We start from the raw sequence: 21,651 nt of genomic DNA, 5'->3' as shown, positions 1-21,651 counted from the left end.
CTTCCGTAATCCACTAAACAAATATCCAACATCACTCTGCATGGTGTGCCTATCTATCTGTCTCTCACCTGCTGCCTGGCTCCCTGCCCAGGACCAGCTGCCTTCAGAAACCTGTGACATGGTCTTGGGGGATGCCCATCCATCTGTCTCTCCTTGTGGGACTCACTGCCACTCATGGCCCACTACAGACACTTGGGGAACTGCCCTGCACCTGCCTGGGACTGGCTGATCTCAGGACCTGCTGCCCGCTGCCTGCCCCCACTCAGGGACCTACAGCATAGTCTCATGACTCACTGCCTGCTGCAGCCACTTGGGGATCTGCAGCATTTTTACTTAATCCATTACAATTGTCATAAAAAAGAGACATGTTAATTGAAGACCCAGACATAAATCCACACACCTATGGACACCTAATTTTTGATAAACAAGCTTGAAATATGCATTGGGAAAAAGACAGCATCTTCAACAAATAGTGCTTATCAAATTGGAGGATTGAATGTAGAGGACTGCGAATTGATCTTTTATCACCCTGTATAAACTCAAGTTCAAGTGTATTTAAGACCTCAATATAAAAGCAGATACACTAAACATTGTAGAAGAAAAAATAGAGAACAGCCTTTAATACATTACACATAAGGCAAGATTTTGAACAGAACACCAATATCGCAGGCACTAAAATCAACAATTAATAAATGGGACCTTGTGAAACCGAAAAGCTCTGTAAGGCAAAGGACATTTTCAACTGGAAAATGAGGCAGCCTACAGAATGGGAAAAGATTTTTATCAACTCCATATCCAATTAGAGGTCTCTTATTCAAAATATATAAGGGATTTAAGAAGTTAGAGAAATAAACTAAATAATCCAATTAAAAATTAGGTATAGATGTAAATAGAGAATTCTCAATAAAGGAATTTCAAATGGCATAGAAAACTTAAATGTTCAACATTTTTAGCCATCAGAGAAATGTAAACCAAAACCACTTTGAGATTCCATCTTACACGTTAGAATGACTAAGAAACAGAACTTGTTGGCCAACCAATGTCTAGGTTACCTTGAGGCCTAAGCCATAATAGTCAGCCCATTTCTTACTCTGTCTGGATGGCCGGGAACCAGAGACTGGGTAGCCTATAGACAGGATACAGCCAAACATGACTGGCAAAAAAATTAATAAAGTGATTTCTAACAATATTCTGCTAAACTCACAAATCTGTGTCTTGTCCAGTCATCATCAGAGAGGTTTCATCTGGCAGCAAATGGGAGTGGGTACAGAGATCCACAGCGAGACAATATGCAGCAAATCTCCATTGGCAGTCACCATTGGCTCCCTACCCTCAGAGATCAGGGAACCCCACGGAACATGGGAAGGAAAGAATGTAGGAGTCAGAGGGAATGGAAGATACCAGGAAAATATGGCCCACTGAATCAACTAAGCAAGATCCATATGGGCTCAAGGAGACTGAATCTGCATCAGGTCCTCTGTGTATGTGTTATGGCTGTTATCTTGGTGTTCTTGTGAGACTCTTAACAGTGGAAATGGTTGTCTGCTCTTGGGACTTAATATTTTCTATTCAGTTGCCTTGTTTAAGATAAGAGTGTTTGCCTTGTCTTATTTTATCTTGTTTTGTTGTATTTGGCTGTTGTTTCTTGGAGGAGTTCTCCTTTTTAATGAAAAAAAAGAGGGGAGTGTGGATTTGGGGAAGAGGAAGTGTTAGGAGAATTAGGAGAAGTGGAGGGAGAGGAAACTGTGGTCAGGATGATTTGTATGAGAGAAGAATCTATTTTCCATAAAAATAAGTTGTGCACGCACAAATAGAGTAATCAATAATAACTTTATATTCGACTTTTGCTTTCAATAAAATTTCAGATAAAATGATTAATTTTTATTTTGTGTTAGCCTGCCTGTCTGTATGTACACCATGTGTGTGTGGCAAATGCCCACTGAGGTTAGAGGACATCTTGCAGGAAAGGCCCTAAAACTGGAATTCTGGATAGTTACAGAGTACAATATGGGTGCTGGAAACAGAACACTCTGAAAGAGCAGGAGACCATGAAATAGATAGGAAGTGCAGTGGAGAAAGGAGAGAAACTGGAGGATGAGAAGGATAGGGGGAAATTGTGGGTGGTTTATGAAAGCACCAATTCTACCAGAATGTCAGTCCATGTGAGATAAGGCAGTTTAGTCCAACAAAACTCAATAGTTGATGTTGGTTCAAACTTTGAGAGAATAGCACCAGGTAGCTTATTCCAGGCACATTTAAGCGCAATAATAATTTGGAAAAAGTTTCTTGGTGATATTTAGCTCAATTCCATGGGTACAACAAAGTTTAAGTTATAATTGAATCAAAACTCTTTCCATATGGATAGGTCCCATACATTAAGTGAGGAAGCAGGCACAGGTAAACAGTTCATGATAAAGGTATAGGGGAGAACAGAGCTATAAATTGACTGAGATAAACAGGCTCAAGATAAGAGTCTGGAGGATCTGGTGTGACCTGACAATACCGAGGGCACAGAGGTCTCCAGGCTATTACTGTCACTTCTCCTAGCTTTCAAGGTGGAAAACAAATAACAAATATCTCCCTTTGAAGAGATAACCTTGTGTATTTAATATTTCTGGTTTCCCTGGTGCTTATCTCTTAACGCAAGTACCTACAAGTCTCCTACATCTCCCCTTCTTTATTTTTTGAAAAGAAAATACTGGATGTAATAGAGGCCAAAGTTAAATGCTCACATGCATGGCCAGTCTAACTAATATAGACAATCATAAGTAAAGTATAAGAATAGTTAACAAAGGGCCAAGGAATAAGGAAAGCCATCTTATTATGTCCTCATTGTTTCTCCAAGATCTCAGCATGACGAGTTAAAGTCTGTTTGTCTCCACAAAGTTATTGGCTTCGTCTTCAGTCTTCCTCTTGAAACATTTCCTCTAGTGAGTTAACTGTCCATGTTCAGATGCTCTGAGATGCTGTCCACATTGGATGCATTGAAGCAGGAGACATTTGGAACTTTGTTTACTTTCTGGAAAGAAACAAGCATAATCTTACCCTGATGTTACAAAAACATCAGTCCCTTTTCACTAATTAGTTTTTAGATATATTTATTTAACATGCACTTTAGGTTGTATCTCATTTAGGAAAAATGTTTTTAAGCAGCAGAAAACAATTAAAGATAGCATAGCAATATGTAGACTAATATGTAGGGATTTAGGTGCATGTATATAACCTCTTTCTATTTTTAAAATCTGTCATTTAAATATTTGATGGTGTCATTCCACAGTAGCTTGATCCTGTGGATTGTAATGGGTTTCAGTAACATAATTAATTAATATCCTACAAACTATAAAATACTTTAAAGCATTTGTTAGTACAAATGGGGCTATTGTCAATATTTAGTTGTAATGGGAGTCCAAATATGTTTAAAATTTGATGAAGTCGAGTTTCACATGAGACACTATGGTATTTTCCTAGAGCTCCCAGGACCCCATGCCAGGTCTGCGGCATTGTTCTACAGCAGACTAACTGGGAAGTGGCACTGTGCATGCCTGTAGCACACTCCAAGCATGGGTCTCTACACACATTAACAGTAGAGAAGTCACAGACACAGACAGCCCTAGGTACAGATACTATGTTGATGTGAGAACCACCCACTAATTATGCATTAGAAGCTTGGAATACTGTGTAAAATAAGCCTTCAATTCAGCAAAGGCGCTCATGAATTTCCTCCAACTTTCTCTCTTGTCATAGTCTGATTGTTCATGTTAGAGCAAAGAAAAGAACAAAACTAAAACAACAAATAAAACCTACTTGATTAACAATGGTCATTAATTTCTAAAGGTTTAAGTTTAAGGCTTTTATATAATACATAAGATTTAAATTTTAGGGAAATTTTAATTTTGAGTTCAAGAAGACTCTCCTACCAGGTAAAAGGATATTCAGAAGTATGTGAGAAATAACGACAGATTTTTTTTTTTACCTACTTATGAATGACAAAAATAGGGAGAATTTTAAGGACTGACTGTAGGTTCTATATGTCCTAGTTACAATTGTTCCTTAGTAGATGTTGGGACTCTTTTAACTTTTCTCCATGAAGGGGCTGTTGATCAACCTATACTGTGTTATTCCTACTGTGTAGGAAAACAAAAAGCTAAGCACTGAGAAAGCTGAGCCTTGGAGCACAGGTGGGGCTTATGGAGCCTCGCCTGCCCCTCCATGGGACTCAGGGTTCTTTACAGACCTCGTCTGTCTGAACCTGAGCATTGGAAAGGATGCCCAGTCAGGACTTGCCAAGATATGTCCCGCAGAGAATTCTCTCTCTCAAAATGATCTTCCTGGGAGGGTCTGAGCATAAATTACTGTGCTCCATCTTGCAAAATAATTGACAGGAATTTTATCTCACCTTTCATGGGCTCTCTTCACATTAGCTCCTATGTGCTTCAATTAACAAGACCTATGGCTGTTTATTTAGGGAACCAAGGATTGAATTTCACAAAGTTGCAGAAATGTTGTTTTGCTTATTTTGCTCTTCTGGATCTTAACAAATACTTCAGTAATTGTTTAAAATGCTTTTTCTCAAGGGCCTGAGAAGAAACCATTTTACTCTCTCATTTGTGACTGCAAACCCTTGGGGGAGAGAACCAAACTCCCACTCCCTGCTTCTCCGTAAGAAAAAAATTCTTAACTCTTCTGAGGGTTGAGTTCCTCACTTTGCACATCAGTTCTTGGGGAGGGATCTCTAACATCATGGCATGTAGAGTGATGATCTGGGTGAGAAAAGAGGGTAGTTTGACTCAACAAGACTCAGTAGTGGGTTATGTTTCAAACTTCAAGAGTCTAAGACCAGAGTTTATTTCAGGCGTGTGTAAGGAAAGCACAATTTGTAAAAAAGTTTCCCAGTGATAATTAACTCAATTCTATTTGTGCCATTGAGCTAAAGCTAAAGACACAATTGCATCAAAATTCTTGTAAAGCACAAATGGCATCTTCCATAAAGATAATTTCTATATGTTAACTAATGAAGTAGGTTCAAGGTAAACAAAGCTCATGATAAGGGTCTAGGGAAGACCGCACTATAGATTGACTGAGACAAATAGATTCAAGATAAGGATCTTGGGGCAGCTGGTATAGCCTGGCCACACAGCACAGAGGTCACCAGGCTAATTGGGTTAATCACTTCAGTCCCAATCTTTTAGTAAGAAAATAGTAATAGTTTTGAAGAGACAAGACTGTGTGTTTAACATTCCTGGTTTTCCTAGTGCTCCTAACTGCTAAGTCACCTTTCCAGCCCCATGTGCATGCATACTGAAACATTTTAGGACTGTATGTTATTGACAAGTCAAAAGAATTGATTATGGAAGCTTTTCTTCTTGGGTTATCAATTCTATTCTCTCATCGATGTTCATATGGAAAATATGTTTTCACAATAAAGACATGCCTTTTCATTTCAGATATGAGCTAGATGCTTCAAATATTTAACTTTTGTGAGCACAGTATATAAATGTTGCTGGTCTGGTTCTTAGTGGCATTTACACTTTTTTTTGCATTTACACGGTTTTATAAAAACTATTAAAATTTAAATGAATATTTGTTTAATTTACCCATTAAATTTTCAGTTCAAAATGTCAGAGATCAAATTTTAAAAACTCATACATCTCTTGAAAAGAGTTCACTAAAACAGGCTTTCCCGAATGTGTGAATTTAAAAACTGCCTTCCCAACAGTACCAGGAAGCTTTATTATAATTGTTTAGTAAGAGCTGGGACAGACATTAATGCATGAGGCACCAACACTCATAGAAGGGAAAACACAGTAGTCCCAAGAAGGAGGCTATTGTATATCAGTCTTTCTTTTGGATTTTGTAATATTTACTAAGACAGAAGGATCAGAAAGGTCACCTTCTAGACATCTGAGCATAAGCCGCATAACTAGATCTTCTGAGTTGCCACCATTCCCAGGATATTTACCTTCCAATCTGAAGTAAATGAATGAAACAAGCTTGAAGATGAACACTATCATCACACACAGGACGACACTAATATCTTCTAACCACAAAGTGTCCAATTCAAAATGTGGGTCTGAAACTTGGACTGGAAAAAGAGAAAAGAGTCAGGACAGTTGCAACCAAGAGAAAGGCTGGATCACACATTAAAGGCAGCTTTGCTCTTCAGGTTCCTTTTGCTCCATGCTTCATATATGTGCAAGAACAATACAGGAGAAATTTGACATACTTGATTTTGGAGATGAACATGTTTTTGTTAATCCTGGAAGAGGTTATGAGGAGACAGGCACCCATTTTCCTCAAGCACGTGACTTTTGTCTTTACAATTCTGTCTGAAGAGCATATGAATTGATTAGGTTTCTATCTGTTTTATTTAGGGCTGAATATCCTTAAGAGTTCTGGCCCATAAAGAGTATAATGAAACAGAAAATCCTTAGATGATCAGGATCTGTGAAATGGAAGAGATCTCACAATTCTCAAGTATCACATCCCCTAGGAAGCATTCTCTCTCCATCCTCATCTTTCCCTCTGTCTTCACATTTCAGCTGCTATATATCTTCCCTGATACCCATCTGTACCATTTTATGTCCAACCAGGAAATCTTCTCAAGACCCACTCATTGACAGTCTAGAACTGTGTGAAGAGGGAAGCTTGCTTTCTCCTCATCCACCCACAAATACACCCTCTAAAATAGGGCATAGAGATTCCTCCAATGCATCCTTCTGAAATACTTCAAGCGAGGAATAATGTTCTTGTCCTTCCTTGGGTTTGTGCCTCATTCAGAAAATAAACTGAAAGAGACAGATTATAGGAGAAAAGAATACCAGATAGATTTCCTCAAAGTTCTATATGATAGGCCATTGTTTAGAATGAAGACCCATGACTCAGGATGAATATCCACTTTTACGCATCTGTTTAATAAAGATTGACAGCTATGTAGAGATGTGATTGGACAAAAGGACAGACCCAACAGGGTGTGCCAGTTTGGGCTGTTTAGGACTTCTCTCTTTTCCTCCCTGAGGTAGTATGGATATTTTCCCAGATGAAGTCCTTATGGCCTACTGCCAAAAGTAGGCAAGAGAATCTTTGCCTGCCCAGCTATTAAAAACAAAGGTGTGGAAGGTAGAGTGGGGTTCCCATGTTTGGGAAGGCAGCAACTAGGATCCTGAACCAACTTGGAAAAGAGAAATTCTAGTTTTGGGGCTGCGTTGAAAAGAAGTGGGAGAAGGAGGAAGGAGGGCAGAGGAACTTTGGAAAATGCTCCCATTAATGTTATTTGGAGTCTTCACACTTACCAAACTCAAAGTCATATTTAACTCTCTGATTTTGGAAGGCTCACAATTGATACAATGCTACAAAGTCGTGTGAACACATCCACCCCACTCATTCTCACTCCACTATCTACTCTGATCTTTCTAACATATCTCCCTCCCAACTTCATGTCTTCTTTTTATTTCTGACAATCCAATGAGGTTAATGTGTATTCCATGTGCAGGTTGTGAAGTCATACACTGGGCATAGGCAACCTACCAATGGCCACACTTCACACAAAAACTGATTCTTTCTGCCCCTGCATCCATTAGCTGCTAATAGGTTCTCAGCTATAAACAGAGCCTCAGAGTTTACTGTTACTTCAATGCTGGAATTTTTAACAGGTTTGATCTTGACTCGACAAGTTTAAGATACTGGAGCTAGTTAGATGGCTCAGCACTTAAGAGAACTGAAAGCTCATTCAGAGGATCTAGTTCAATTTCCAGCAGCCACATGGTGGCTACTAACCATTTGGGGAATCTAATACCGTCTTCTGGCTACCATGGGCACTAGGTAACATCCATATATATAAAGAAAATTTAAAAAGGCAAAAAGTTTAAGATGCTGAATTATTACCTCTTTCATGCTAAAAGTATAAAGCATTCAAAACAGTTTATTAGACAATGTTGACTGCTGAGTATTTCCAGGAAGAAAAAAATCCACTGTGAATTTGAAAGAAATTATTTCTCTTGGAGCTAAATAATCAGCTACATCTACTAGTAAGTCTATGAAATTCAGAGCTCTGGAATCTATATACTGTGGTATGTGTTCTCATGGCCCATTTATTAACAATTACTCTTCATTTGTTAAATGTTTTAATGGGCATTTGGAAGAAGACTCTTACAGGATGGCACCAACCTCTTGCTTACCTACCTCTTTGTTTCAGATGCAAAATGAGCATGACTCCTGTAATTGCAGATATGGAAATGATGAACAACAGTGAGCCCTTTAACGAATGAGAAAATCTCCCAGAGCAGAAACCTAAAGAAAAAAAACCATAATGTTATTATCTCTTGACATTTGATAGAGGCACACTACATTGGAAAAAGCATCACGAAAGCAAGAACTATTGTGTCTGTGTGTATGTATTATTTTAAAGTATCATTTTAAATTATTTTTTTTAATTTTTTAAGATTATAATATAATTACATTATTTCCCCTTTCCTTTCTTAGGGACCATTTTCAGTGTAATGTGGAAATCAGTAGAGAATGGAATGTCATGGTACAAGTGTAAGGATGATTTTTTTAATGCTTTCTTTTTGTATTCATAAAATATTTGAAGACTTAGGATTAGAAGGAAAGAGGACAGGATAAAAGGGACAGTGATTTTTAAGGGGGGCAGGTTTGGGATTGAGACTAGGCAGGCCCTGAGTAAACTAGCTCCCCTTTACTCTGTCTCACTTCTCATCAGCTGGCATCATTAAGAGCAAGAGAGAGAGTTATGTCTTCCTCATTGTCATTTTTTATGGGTATATTGACCCTCAAACAAATCTTTTGTCTTCCCCTCAATTTAGGATCCGTCCCCCATACAATCTTGTTTTTACATTCACCTCATACACATTAAAAATGTTTCTGGTACTATATAAACCTTACATCCCACAAATGGGAAAATCATATTTGTATTTCTGAACTATATCAGTTAAAATTCACTTTATGCCCTACTAATGATGTTTCTGTTCTTTATAACAGAATGAAACTCCAACAGGCATGGATACCACATTCTCACATCCTTTTCATTATGAATGATGAGTCATGAAAATTGCTTCCCTGGTGTTCTTTGCTTGTCTCACGAGCAACTTTCACTGACAATATCTTCTCCCTAGAATTTGTTTACTGATTTGGTAAGCAATAATGAGGATGAGAACCATGAGATTTGTAAGTTAAATGAGCTTCCTGATCCTTTTGAGTTTCCTTAGCTTCAAAAGTGTTATGTGTCTTCATTCACTCTCTAAGGAGAAATATTTCTAGTTAAAGAAAGAGCTATACAACATTCTACCTCTTCATCCATCTCTATCTTTCTTGATTCACTCTTGTGACATTTTCTGAACTTTGGAGAGAATTGTGTAAATCTCTATTATTTTTTCATTATGGCTGAAGTTTGAGTCACTATGTAATAGCAAAAATCATTGATTTTCAGGAACTTGGCCTGTTATGAGTCTCCACAGAGACTGCAAGAGAAAAAATTCCCTCTACATTCTAATAGCTGAAGTACTGTATGGGTAGAAACACTTGTGTTTAGAATACAATTTGGTGGACACTCCATAACTCTTTATCAACACAATGCTAGTCTACATAGCATCATCTGGTGCTGTGAAAGTCGTCAGTCAAGGAGGAAGTTTCTATCTCTGTCCTATCCTCATTTTTATGTTATGCAGCCATAGGGTGCAATGTCTTTAGCAATAGGTATTATCATATAGTTTGGGCACAATAAACAACAGTAAAAAAAGTCTTTTGTGGTTTGAAAGACATTAGTACTTCATTGATCTCAGTGACTTTCTAAAGAGTTAGTTTTCCTATAACAATTAGAATTTCATTTAACATCATTTTGGCTCCTAGCAGTATCTTTTTTGTTGGCTTTTACTTACACACAGGAGTTTAGAAAAACAAAGAAACAAACAACAACAACAACAAAATCCTCCCTAACGGTTGTTTTCACAGTTGCTTTTCCAAATCATTAAGACTCTTGTAAGTCAGCCTTCCCCAATGAAATCTGTTACAGATGGAAGACAAAGTGTTTAAAACCTCACTACTGCCAATTTCAAGCAAGAGTCAATTGCTTTTGGAGAGCTAAAGAACATGAGTTGGATGAAATAGTGCATGAAAAGATTCCATCATTTATATTGATCATTTCATTACAAAAAGCAAGGGTGGTGCAAGTGCATATCCAGGAGGGACAACCCATCAGCCCTCTACAGTCCAGTCGTATTCCAGAAGCCATCTGTCCCCCATCCTGGGGTGCTGTTTTTGCAGGAATCCTATGGATCTTTCTACCCTTGATGGTGCACAGTTTGTGCCATTTTATGATGCTCATCGTGGTTCAGATTTAAGGAGGAACAAACAGAGTGGGATGTAACCTGCTGTGCTTACTGTTGGAGCTTGCTCCCTGGCTCTGACTAGTTCTTAATCGACACCATAGCCCTGTTTTGTCATCAGCCATATCTGATTATTGAGAGATCATAGATGAAAGTATTCACTTGTGGTTTACTTATTTGCATGGGAGAAGCATACACCATGTATTCTGGCAGAGGATGATTACCCATTTCTATGACAAGCTTATTAATTTTCCAATGCTGTTTTATGATCTGTGTCTTCAATGAACTGTTCCTCAGGCTTTAAATCCTTCTAGAAGATCACTGGTATATAGAATGTGATATTTTGTGAAAATCTCCCCTACCATTCCAGTTGTCACATTTGTCTTTGAGTGAATATAGCTGATCCTTTAGTCTTAAATTTACTCTGTTTATCATATCTTCATTTCATTAGCCATTTGACAACCCAATTTAAATTATTCAAATCTGTCAAAGCTTCTTTTACTGCACAGAAACATAACCCCCCACGGAGATCAGCAAATCTATTGAAGTTCTGTACCAGGAGATGAGTTAACTTTTACACTGTGTTTTCTTCAAACAAATTCTACCCTACCTGGTATCTTGGGCACTGACGTGTATATCTCCTGCATACTAAATTGCTTTATTAATGCTTATTCTTCTTCTATTGTCTTCCTTGCAACTTATGGGAATCTAGTGTCTCCTGTGAGTCAGTCCCTCCATAGTGATGTGCTTGTATTACTATCTCAGGTTATACAGGATGGGTAGTTACATTTCTATTTCTCTAGTACTGTGATACCAAAATTGGTCCCATCTGCTCTTGTATCCCACAGCATCACAACTCAGGTTCTAATAAACTCATTTATTTTTTTTTAAAAAAAGACTTTCCAATTTTAGCCATTCAGATTTTAGCTGATCATAATTTCGTTGTCTTCTTTTCCTGATTATGAAAACCATGATTAATGTGAATATTTTTTTCACTGTTATACATTTTATCCTCTTTATAATTTGATTTTTACAGTGGCTTCTAAACTTTTTATTAAAAGGTAGAGCTACTTAGCAAAGATCTAATTTGTTCCCTCCTTCCAACTGTGGAAATTGCATATTGACACATTTTCATCCCCCCCCCCCATTTTTTTGCTGTCAAATCTGAGAGGTGTGTGGAGGACAGCAACATCCTTATAACTTTTTATATAATGATCCCTGACTCATGAGAGAAAATTCACTTGAGGCAGACAGAAGAGCCTCAATTTCATGTCTTACCACTCACAGTAGAGGCACTTGGCTGCTGATAGAGCTCTCTTATGAACATAGTATGAGTTCCTTTCAGAGACTGCAATACACAGTCTACAAGGCAATTGAAATTCATCTCCATAATCACATGAAGCAGACCCCATTAATCAATAGGAATTCCACCTGATACCATGTAAAGAGAGATGTCCGTACCGAGAGCATTCTTCCCAAAGGATGCTCTACTCTCAGATATCTCAGTCTGTCTTTCATGATTTGTTATTTACCACAGTGAGCATGCAACTGTCACTACAGAAATGAAGTTCAACATTCCATATTACATGACAAAAGGTATTGACATTGAGATTGGCCAGGACAAGATGACTCATCCTCAGGTTGATCACCCTCAGGTTGATCAGCCTTAGGTTTTATTCCAGACTTGCAAGTCTCTTCCCCAACTTCTGTGTAGACAAATATCAAAAGTCTATTCTCTTCAACAGGGCACTTACGACAGAATTAAGATTCCACATAAAGGATTATGGAACCAATTAGTTTACTTGGGATTACTTGCAAGATCATGGGTAAGCAGTTATTTCCTTGAGTCCAGATAACTCAAAGATCGATAACTCTAGCACTACATGTCTTCCTCCAGCAGAGTTGATGACATACACTAGTTACATCTTTAGAGCGCCATAGTCAACTGGGATGTCAATCAATATAAGTAAATGGTGTTTCAACTTGCTTAGCAAAAAGGCAGCACCAACTTTTGTAAACAGTATTTTGAAAAACTCCACTAGCAAAAGCAAATAATGTTGGACCCAAACGTGGATAAAATTTTATATATCATCTAACCAAAAGCTTTAGAACTACCTGGGCAGACTGGCTCTGGAGGCAATACATAAATAGCTTTAGCTACTCCCTCTACTTACACATTGGTTCAATGCCACTGAAACCTACTTACCATGTATGAAATCTTGTTGGACACAGGAAGTCACAAGGAAGATTATCATCACAAATGTTATTTTAATGAGAATTCCCACCCAAACACATTTCCATGAAAACAGTTCACCTGAAACATGAGTTCAGAAGAAAACTTAGCAATGGTGATTTATCTGAAGTTTGTTACAATTTAAGATTCTACTACCCTGGAATATTATTAAAGTTTGGAGATTCAGTTATGATGGTTTTGGTAAAAAGCAGATCATGAGTAAAAATAAGCCAGGTGTGAGTGAATTTGAGGAAAAAGTATGTGGACGGCAGTTTTCTCATTTCTTCCCATCAATCTTGCCTCATAAGCTTCCCCAGTAGAAAGGAAAAGGGGGAGCATAATCAACCCCAGTGTTCAGATATTGGCTTCCAAGGAGAATTATAATGTTGGTACAAATCAATGCTGAAGTCCTCATGTCTTGTTTACTTGGATATGTGCCATGCTCTATTCAGGGTACTCATTGGATTTGGGACTATTGTTTCTGAATATATCTCATGACCTAAGTCAATGCAAATATACCTTTTCTTATTCATATGAAATATTGCATCTTTCTTCCCAGATAAAATTTTACACCATCTAAAACATGTCATTATGTCTAGCATGAAGCCATTTAGAGACCATCAAGCATTCTCCTTAAGCATTTTGAGTGTTATATTTGTGGAATATTGTGGCATAATACTCTTGTGTACTGTAAAGATTTTTCACTTGTATTAGCTTACCAATATTCTGACTGGCCAATAGCCAGGCAGGAAGTATAGGTGGGATGACCAAACTAGGAGAATTTTGGAAAAAGAAAAAGCAGAGATGTAGTCACAAGTCAGATATAGAGGAAACAAGTTGAGAATGCCTTTCTGAGAAAATATGCCAAGCCATATGGCTGAAAATAGGTAAGAATTATGGGTTAATTTAAGTTGCAAGAGCTAGTTAATAATAAACCTGAGCTTATTATATACCAAACAATGTATAATTAATAGAAACCTCTGTCTGTTTATTTTGGACTGGAAGTCTGTGGGACTAGGTGGGACAGAAACTTCCATTTACAGTGGAATAAACATGTATTGAGTTGTTACTTTTGTGAATTTAATTCCCAGAATTAGTTCCTATCCAAATAAACTATCATGCCTTTTACACCAGTAGGGTCCAAATTGAACTTAGCCAGCTTGCCAGTCACTCAGTAACTTTGATTAAATTTGATTATGATCTTTCCTTTTTCATCAAACTTGATTTTTTTAAAAATACTTTGTAAATGGAGCAATGATTAAACATTTTCCATTTCCTAATAGTATAACACAGAGTCCAAAGTTTATGTTCATTGCAATTACTTTAAAACATACTGTTTAGAGTTAATAAATACTTAAAGAACATATAAGATCATAAAATATACATTTTGTTACACAATGAATGTGTAATACATTAACAAATATTTCAATTTATCTTATATCATTTATATACACATTTATGTGTGCTATATATTATATATATGCTATAGGAAATCCTATAGCCAGTAGCTTTTAAGTTACCCTCCCATTTGGGCTTGACGTCTTATACTATTTATGCTGATGTAAAGCATGCATCTGGCCTCTTTTCTGGCTGTGGTGTTTGGTTGCAGTTCTCCATTCCAGCAGAGAATATTAATTTGCAAGTCTACCCCTAAATAAATGACCTTCTATTATTCTCAATTCTGAGCTAGTGTGGAATTTCTTTTAAGTGTCCATCTTCATATATACACATACATAAACATATATATGTGCATACAATATGGTCTATGAAATCGGCGGCTTTAGTTCTTTTAAAGACCTCTTCTAGAAAGAATGTCTAATTTCATGGATAGATACCAACACTGATGCATGCCTATAATACATCCTTTTGATTTTATTTAATTCCTTTAAAGTATCGCATTTTATTTGTTTAATTGCAAGGTGGCACCCAATATCTGAAACAGTTGGGTGGGTTGGTGTATAAAATCACCAAGGGATTTTTCTGGAAAGGATATAGATATAGAGAAATAACATAATAATACAGCTGTACAATACTTAAAATTGTACTAATAAGAAAAGAAGCAAGGTCAAATTTGTGAGGAAATATGACCCCCGGTGCATAGAGGCAGGCAGGTCATATGCTTCAGGTTGGCCATCAAGGTCATACTTATGAGGAAGTGGGATTTGAATATGGACTTGAAGGAGATAACGAAAGTTATTTGAGTTTGCATTATCCTGGAAGAAGAAACAACTAGAGGAAATATCTAAAGGCAGAGCTCATTCACATAGATGTGAATAGATGAGGTGGAGAAGAGCATTAGGAAGTGATGTCATCAAAGTAACAGGGGCACTGATAACTGAAAAATTGGGGGACATTTAAGTATAACTAAAAAGGAAGCAATTTCAGGGTACTTAACACAGACAGTATTTTAAGTAATTCATCCCATCCCTAAAGTCAGGAAATACCACCATAAACTAGATAAGAAACAGAAGAGCTTCAGGGTACTATTTCTAAATCATAATGTGTAATTCAGGCTTAGATGCCAGTGAAAAGGTGGTGCGAAATGATGAAGAAGGAGGATCCCCTTATTTATCTGATTATTTTGTCTCTCTGACTCACTCTTTTCTGACTTATTACTACTCAGTTCATCTTACGATTCAGGGTTGCAGACAACAATGAGGACTCTAAGAGAGACATAGATGGTTCTAATTTACATGGGAAGTAGAAAAAGGCAAGATCTCCTGAGTATATTGGGAGCATGGGGACCATGGGAGAGGGTTGAAGAGGAGGGGAGAGTGGTGTAAGAGAATGGTCTATATTCTGTCAATTATATTTTAAGTAAATGCTGATTGGCCAGTAGCCCAGAAGGAAGTATAGCAGGACAACCAGAGAGGAAGTAGAGGCAGCTCAATGAGAACAGGAGAATTCTGGGAGGGAGGAAGCCCATTCTTTTGCAGTCCTGACCAGCCACAGAAGGAGCAAGATGAGACTGCCCCACTAAAAATGGTACTGAGACACGTCGCTAACATATACTAGAATAATGGGCTAATGTAAGTTTAAGAGTTAATAAGAAGCCTGAGCGTATGGGCCAATAAGTTTACAACTATTGTAGAATTTTGTGTTATTTCTTTGTGACTTAATGACTGAGGGAACTGGGGAGGACAGAAACCCTGACAACAAGAGAGCAGAAAAAAATGTATAGCTCAATGAAATCAATAAAAAAGACCCAGGATTGCAGGTCTACAAAAATGGGTAGTGGCCCCCTCAACTTTAAATATATGAGTATTCTTGGTGTGAAGAATATTCAAGGGGTTATTCAAAACCTCTCAACTCTAGCTTTTTTCATTCCTATTTGTATAATCTCAGGCTTATATTGTCAAAGAGAGAACATCCTTAGACACGTGTGACAAGAGTGAAATTAAGTTGTCCTATATTATTTTATCATCAGGTTTTATACTTAATTTTTTAGGATATGTGACAAAATTCAGATCCTTAAGATCTCAGCAGTCTGGGAACTTGAGTCAAAAGTCTATTTTGGGACTCTAGTAACAATGAGACTGTGGTATATTTTAAAAATAGACCTAACATTATTTCTTTGGGTTGGCTTGTGACTTTTCAGATGAGAGCAGAGGAGAGGGGTGTTATAATTTAGGAAGAGTGAGAGTTCTGACGGTACTTAAAGTCATGAGACAAAGGAAGTCAGAAGTGAGTAAGGGCTCAAGAACCAAGCCTTGCAACCTTCAATGTCAATATGGCAGTAGTATTGTTGACTTTACACAAATTAGAGTCGTCTGAGAAAAAGAAACCCCAACTGAGGATCTGATCTATCTGATCAGCCCATGAGTATAAGGCAATTTCTTGATTGATGGAGAATTTATGGGCCCCCGGGGGTGGATAGTGTTCTCTGTGGTGTTGTATAAGAAAGAAAACTGAGAATGCCATGGAGAACAAGTTCATGAACAGTGTCGTCTGTGGTCTGTACTTTAGTTCCTGCCTTCAAATTCCCACTTTGGGCTCCTGCTCTTGCTTCCTATGATGCAGCACTAATATGTAGAAATATAATCCAAATAGACCCTTCCCCCACTGCAACTTGTTCATGATCACATGATTTATCACAGCGTCAGCAGAGCAAACGGCAATAGTCTAGAATATAAATTGAGAAAATGTGCACATCAAAGAGAGTAAGAGAGACAATAAACTACAAGACAAGTAAGGGCAAGAGAATGCAAGGCATTGGAGGCCAAGTCAAGGAAGAAGCAATACATTAGTATATGCAACAATATCTGTTCCTGAAGAACAAATACAGATTTTACCTGATAGGACAATATTTATGCTTTCTTCTTGTTGAGTTAGACGGTTTTGAAGGTAGCAAGTGACATTCCAGTGAGAGTTGGTGTTAATAAGAAGGGCCATTGTCATGTTGAACAATTTGTTTCCATCCTGTGAGTGGGATTTGGATGTCTCTGGAATGACATCTCCTTTATTGTTTCTCCATTCCATAAGTGGCAGTGGGAACCAGCCTCCTGAATGACACTCCAATATCACTCCTTTGGTATTTGGGGGATGCAGAAGAATCTGTATGTCTGAGCTTGTTACTGGTGGAACAACAAAAGAGGAAAACAATATTGTTAGGTATAAATGGTAGAGGAAAGGACAGAAAAATAAAAGCTCTTTTTGGTTTTGATTCCAGTTTCAAAAGATTTATTTATATTCATACTCTCCAGGATGCTGGTTTCCATAAAATCTCACGAAAATGGAAGAGTCAGGTAGAAATGCTATAATATACAGTCAGCAAACTGTTCAAACTAAGTCAGCTCAGGAAAGGCCTGTTTCATTTGTTTATTAATTTATTTAAAACATATTTTAGGTTATTTACTAAGTCGAAGAAATAACCTACATCCTTGAATTATGATGAACAGAAATCAAGATTTTTGATCCTTTATAGTTTAATTTTTTTCATTTATCATAGTCACTAGTTATTTTGAGTCAACATAATAGATTATAAAAATTAGTTTCATTATAAATACAATTTTGAAATTCTAGCTGATTCTCTATGTATTTTCACAGTAGATAATTTATAATTTGTGAACATTGGGGATAAAGCTATTTGGAGCGAATACTGCATGACACAGTGCAGCTCCCATTGCCACTAAAACAAACGAAGAGGTGATGGAGAAGTTGAAAGATTGTGTAATGTTTAGGCCAAAGAAAATGCGTGGAGATTTAAAGCAGCACACCAAAATTGCTCTGTCTAGTAAAATGTCCCTGAAATAACAAGAACATTACAGATCTTTGCTACCAAAGTTTTCGTTTATTCCATAAAACTACTAAAAATGACAATCAGTAACGTTTTGTCCCAGTAGAACACAAAACATGGAAATGAACTACATGTGTGACTCTGCTCTAGACAACAGAGGTGTCTCATGACATCCATGAAGATTGATCACCTGGGTCTAGAGGCCTAATGTATTAGCATACACTTATGGATTTGTTTAGTTTACATTAAACCCTTGGCCTTTCCTTTCTTTTACTTTTCATCCAGAATAATTCAAAGTAAAAAAGTAGCATAAATGCCGTATAGTTACACACACACACACACACACACACACACACACACACACACACATAGTATTGCATCTGAGAATAGGGATTATTGTAGTTAAAATCTTTCTAAAGAGACTTAGAAAAATCAATCGGGTACTAAGAAGTTAGTGAATTAATTTGGAGAGAAATGGAAATAAGCATTGTTAGTAAAAACAATATTTTTTCTTTCATTAAACATTTTCATACAATATTTTTGATCATATTTTTCTCTGTAACTCCTACCATACTTACCCAACTTAATAGTAATAAGCATTTAAAAATTTAGTTCATTTGGAAAATTACTGACTGTTGTTAGAGATATTTGAAAGGATAATAAAACAACCTAAAAAGAATCTGATTATATGTTAGAAATATAACAATGTATGTAGGCATAATAAGAAACTACTTACTGATAGAATCAATCTCTGAACCCTAGTAATTTTTATTTTTTGATCTTTCATGTCATACAATTAAAAAATTAATTGTAGAGAATTCATTTTACCAATCAAACTATGCAATAAGTTTCAAGTTCTGATAATTTTCCAACCACTCAACCATAGGTAGGCTTTGAATCATATGTACATAGCAGTCTGAGAGAAATTCATGCCCACCTGTAACCTTGACCTCTGTAATGTGCTCTTCATAGAATTCACCATTTTTGAAGACACACTGGTATGGTCCATCATCATCAACAGTCACGTTAAAGATCCTGAGTGTCACTTTCCCTTCTCCAATGTCATCTTTCAGCAGTTCAGTCCGCTCTACATACTTGGGGATGGTTTCTCCATGCAGGTCTTTACCATCCCTGTACAGGTGCACAGGCTGTGTATAGCGGTTCCTGAACCAGCGAATCTCCATGTGCTGTGCATCTTGTGGTGGGGACAACTGACAACTGAGTTCAAGGGTTCCACCCACTGGAGCCAAGACTGGCTTAGTCAATCCAGTCACTGTGAATCTCTCTGTGAAGGAGAATAATCAAAAGATAGGAGTATGAATCAGTAAACATATTTACAACTTTTGTTGAAGTCATTCTGTTTATCCCTCTTCTGTCTTCTCCTACTCTTTCTCAAACATCCACACATTCTTCAAGGAAGGTCACTTTGTTTATCCTGAAGACAATTTAATTACTAATTACTGAATTGAAAGTAAAGCAGAAAGTAGTACTATAAATTGCTAGAAAAGATTTTAAGGAGCTATTGGAGACACCCCAAGATAGGCTGGATTCAAGAAAAATCAAGACAAAGTGGAAGACTGGGTCAGAGAAAATGACAATTTGAGTAAGCCATGTCATGTAATGGGATCTTCTTTTTGTCAAATCCACCTGCAATATGACACAGATGAGGGAACTGCCATCTTCCTTTGTCTGCTGTGTTCATTAACAGGACTGTAATGATTAAACTGTTTTTTAATTTTGTTCGTCATGATTCATACTGGGTAGGTAATGAGGTAATGTGAACAGTAACTTTGACTCATCATGTGAACTCAAAATGTAACAAACTGCTACACTGTAAAATGGAGTCACTCCTGGCAATACAAAGCAGAGTAAAATAGCATAAACATCGCCTTTCTAACAAATAAAAATGAAAATTAGCTCAACATTGTGCTGTTAGAATATCATAAATCAAAATAACAAAGGCCTCAACAATTATTAAAATAGTTGAAATCTAAAACTTTGATAACATAAAATGATCACAAAAGATGAAGACTATATGACTGTTTTTTTGTTTATAGCAATGCAGAACGATCCAGACACTCTGGAAGACAGTTTGGCATCTCTAACAGTGCTTGATGTAGGCTTACCGTACTTTCTTGCCATAGTCATGATTCTGCATATAGTCCAAATTGTTGTAAAGTGCAAATATAATGAAATTTCTACAAAATGTTAATAACTTCTTTATTCCCAGTTGCTAAAAATGAAAGCAATCAAAATTCCCTTCCATAAGTAAGTGAATAGGTCAACTATGTACATTCATAAAATGAAATATTATGAATTAATGAAAGAACTCGTACAATAGTGACAGAAATGTTAGGGAAGTAACCAACCAATTTTGATGGGATTTAAAGCCTCTTCCGTGATATAGAAACCATATTTGACAGTCCTAAAGTGGCCAAGAACCTGAGATCAGATAAACAATCTCCCCTTAAGGAAAAACCCAATACAAGTATTCTGCAAAAGGAATATTGGAGATGGGACAGAGAGAGGAATATGAGGTAGGAAACAGGAACTCGGGGCATTTAGTCAGGACTTGTAGAAATATAATATCCCATTTGATCTGAGTATTTTATAGAAATAAGAACTAGTGGCCGACTGCTCCACTTCTTTGATCTTTCAGCTTCCACCCCCTAACTGACTCTGGGCTTTTAATATTAAGACTAATTAGGATTGTGCTACATATGGTATTTTAATGTGGGGCCGAAACTTCCACATAAAGCCCGAAAAAGCTTTAAGAAGGATTTTAAACACACAAGAATTGAGTCAAGCATGGCTTCTTGGTAACTATCTTTTCTTTGGTGAACTCTGCTCACTGGCTATGAACAGAGGCACAGCTCCTTTAAGAGGTGGCTTTCTGGTTCGATGCTAGTGGCAAAAGCAGGCAGCTCTTTTAAGAGGTCCTACTAAATGATGTTTTTGAGTAGTGGCCAGCATACTACTCAGTGGCAGTATGAACTCAGAAACTCCCCAAAGTTGGGGTGATAGAGCTTTAGCTGGTACTTCTGCCATGAAACTAGGCAATCTTAGAATAAAGGAGTGGGACGAAGCCAGTCACAAAAGCTGCTGCTTAGCAATTTAAAGACTCATGTGGTCAGCAAAAGATAGCGATATGCACTAACGACAGATTTTTAAAAAAGAACTCTAAATGGGTTACGGTGTGTTAAAAATATATGTAGGCTTGGGAGAGAAAATAAAAAGAATAGAGAAAGTCCTTAAAAAAGAAACAGAGTAATAAAAATTGTAATAAGCCACATAAAGATAGAAAATACACAAAGAGCCTGTATGTTGTATGTTTCTATGTTGTTTTTGAATTATTTGACTCCTGAGGAAGCAACAGCAGCTGCTAAGAGACATTGGATTATAAATGTTGCTGGATTAATTCAGCCTATATATTTAAAAAGTGTCTTGACTTCAAAATTTAAATCGAAAGATGTGCTAATTTGAGGCAGAAGTTTTCCTCTTATTTCAATAGAAAATGAGAGACTGTGCATTTATTCTGGGTTAAGGAAAATGAAGAGTGATTGAGGAAGACCCCTTGAAAAATCTCTGAAGGGAGCAGATGGCCCAGACGATCCAACATTTCAGAGTGCCTCCTTTGCAGTTTCCCCGAGTTTCACATTCAGAAAGGCTTCAGGGCTGCTGGCTGGGATGATCTAACCTAACAGAATTCTCCAGTCAGTATTTGGCCATCTTCTGAAGCATGAAATCACAGAGGTAATACAATCTGGTTTACTAAAGGAAAAATTAACACAATATAGATAAAGGCTGAAATGGCTGCTTATCTCATGCTGCCTCTCTGACACTTT

The 21,651-nt window shown here is 37.1% G+C and overlaps 1 protein-coding gene across 1 annotated transcript; it reads right to left on the bottom strand.

Annotated features, from left to right (window-relative positions):
• Positions 1 to 563: 563 nt before the first annotated feature.
• LOC142833296 (selection and upkeep of intraepithelial T-cells protein 2-like) lies at positions 564 to 19,954 on the bottom strand. Its single transcript, XM_075944592.1, has 7 exons — positions 19,933 to 19,954; positions 18,744 to 19,091; positions 16,863 to 17,144; positions 12,544 to 12,651; positions 8,179 to 8,286; positions 5,947 to 6,082; positions 564 to 627 (listed from the first exon to the last, which is right to left on the bottom strand). Exons 1-7 carry the CDS (start codon positions 19,952 to 19,954, stop codon positions 564 to 566), a joined length of 1,068 nt encoding a protein of 355 aa, XP_075800707.1.
• Positions 19,955 to 21,651: the final 1,697 nt, after the last annotated feature.

The sequence above is a fragment of the Microtus pennsylvanicus genome, chromosome 13 (genome assembly GCF_037038515.1).
Source record: "Microtus pennsylvanicus isolate mMicPen1 chromosome 13, mMicPen1.hap1, whole genome shotgun sequence".
NCBI lineage: Eukaryota > Metazoa > Chordata > Mammalia > Rodentia > Cricetidae > Microtus > Microtus pennsylvanicus.
Note: the sequence above shows the minus strand (reverse complement) of the source record. Positions and strands in the feature narration are given on the sequence as shown.

Bases quoted from the DNA above. Each gene is read 5' to 3' on its own strand.
- LOC142833296 (XM_075944592.1), bottom strand. From the start codon at position 19,954: ATGACTATGGCAAGAAAGTACG. The intron at 19,092-19,932 runs GTAAGCCTACAT...TCTCCTTCACAG, and splicing joins GACTATGGCAAGAAAGTACG to AGAGATTCACAGTGACTGGA. The intron at 628-5,946 runs GAATGGTGGCAA...GCCTTATGTGTA, and splicing joins TTGGAAGGTAAATATCCTGG to ATGTATTAAAGGCTGTTCTC.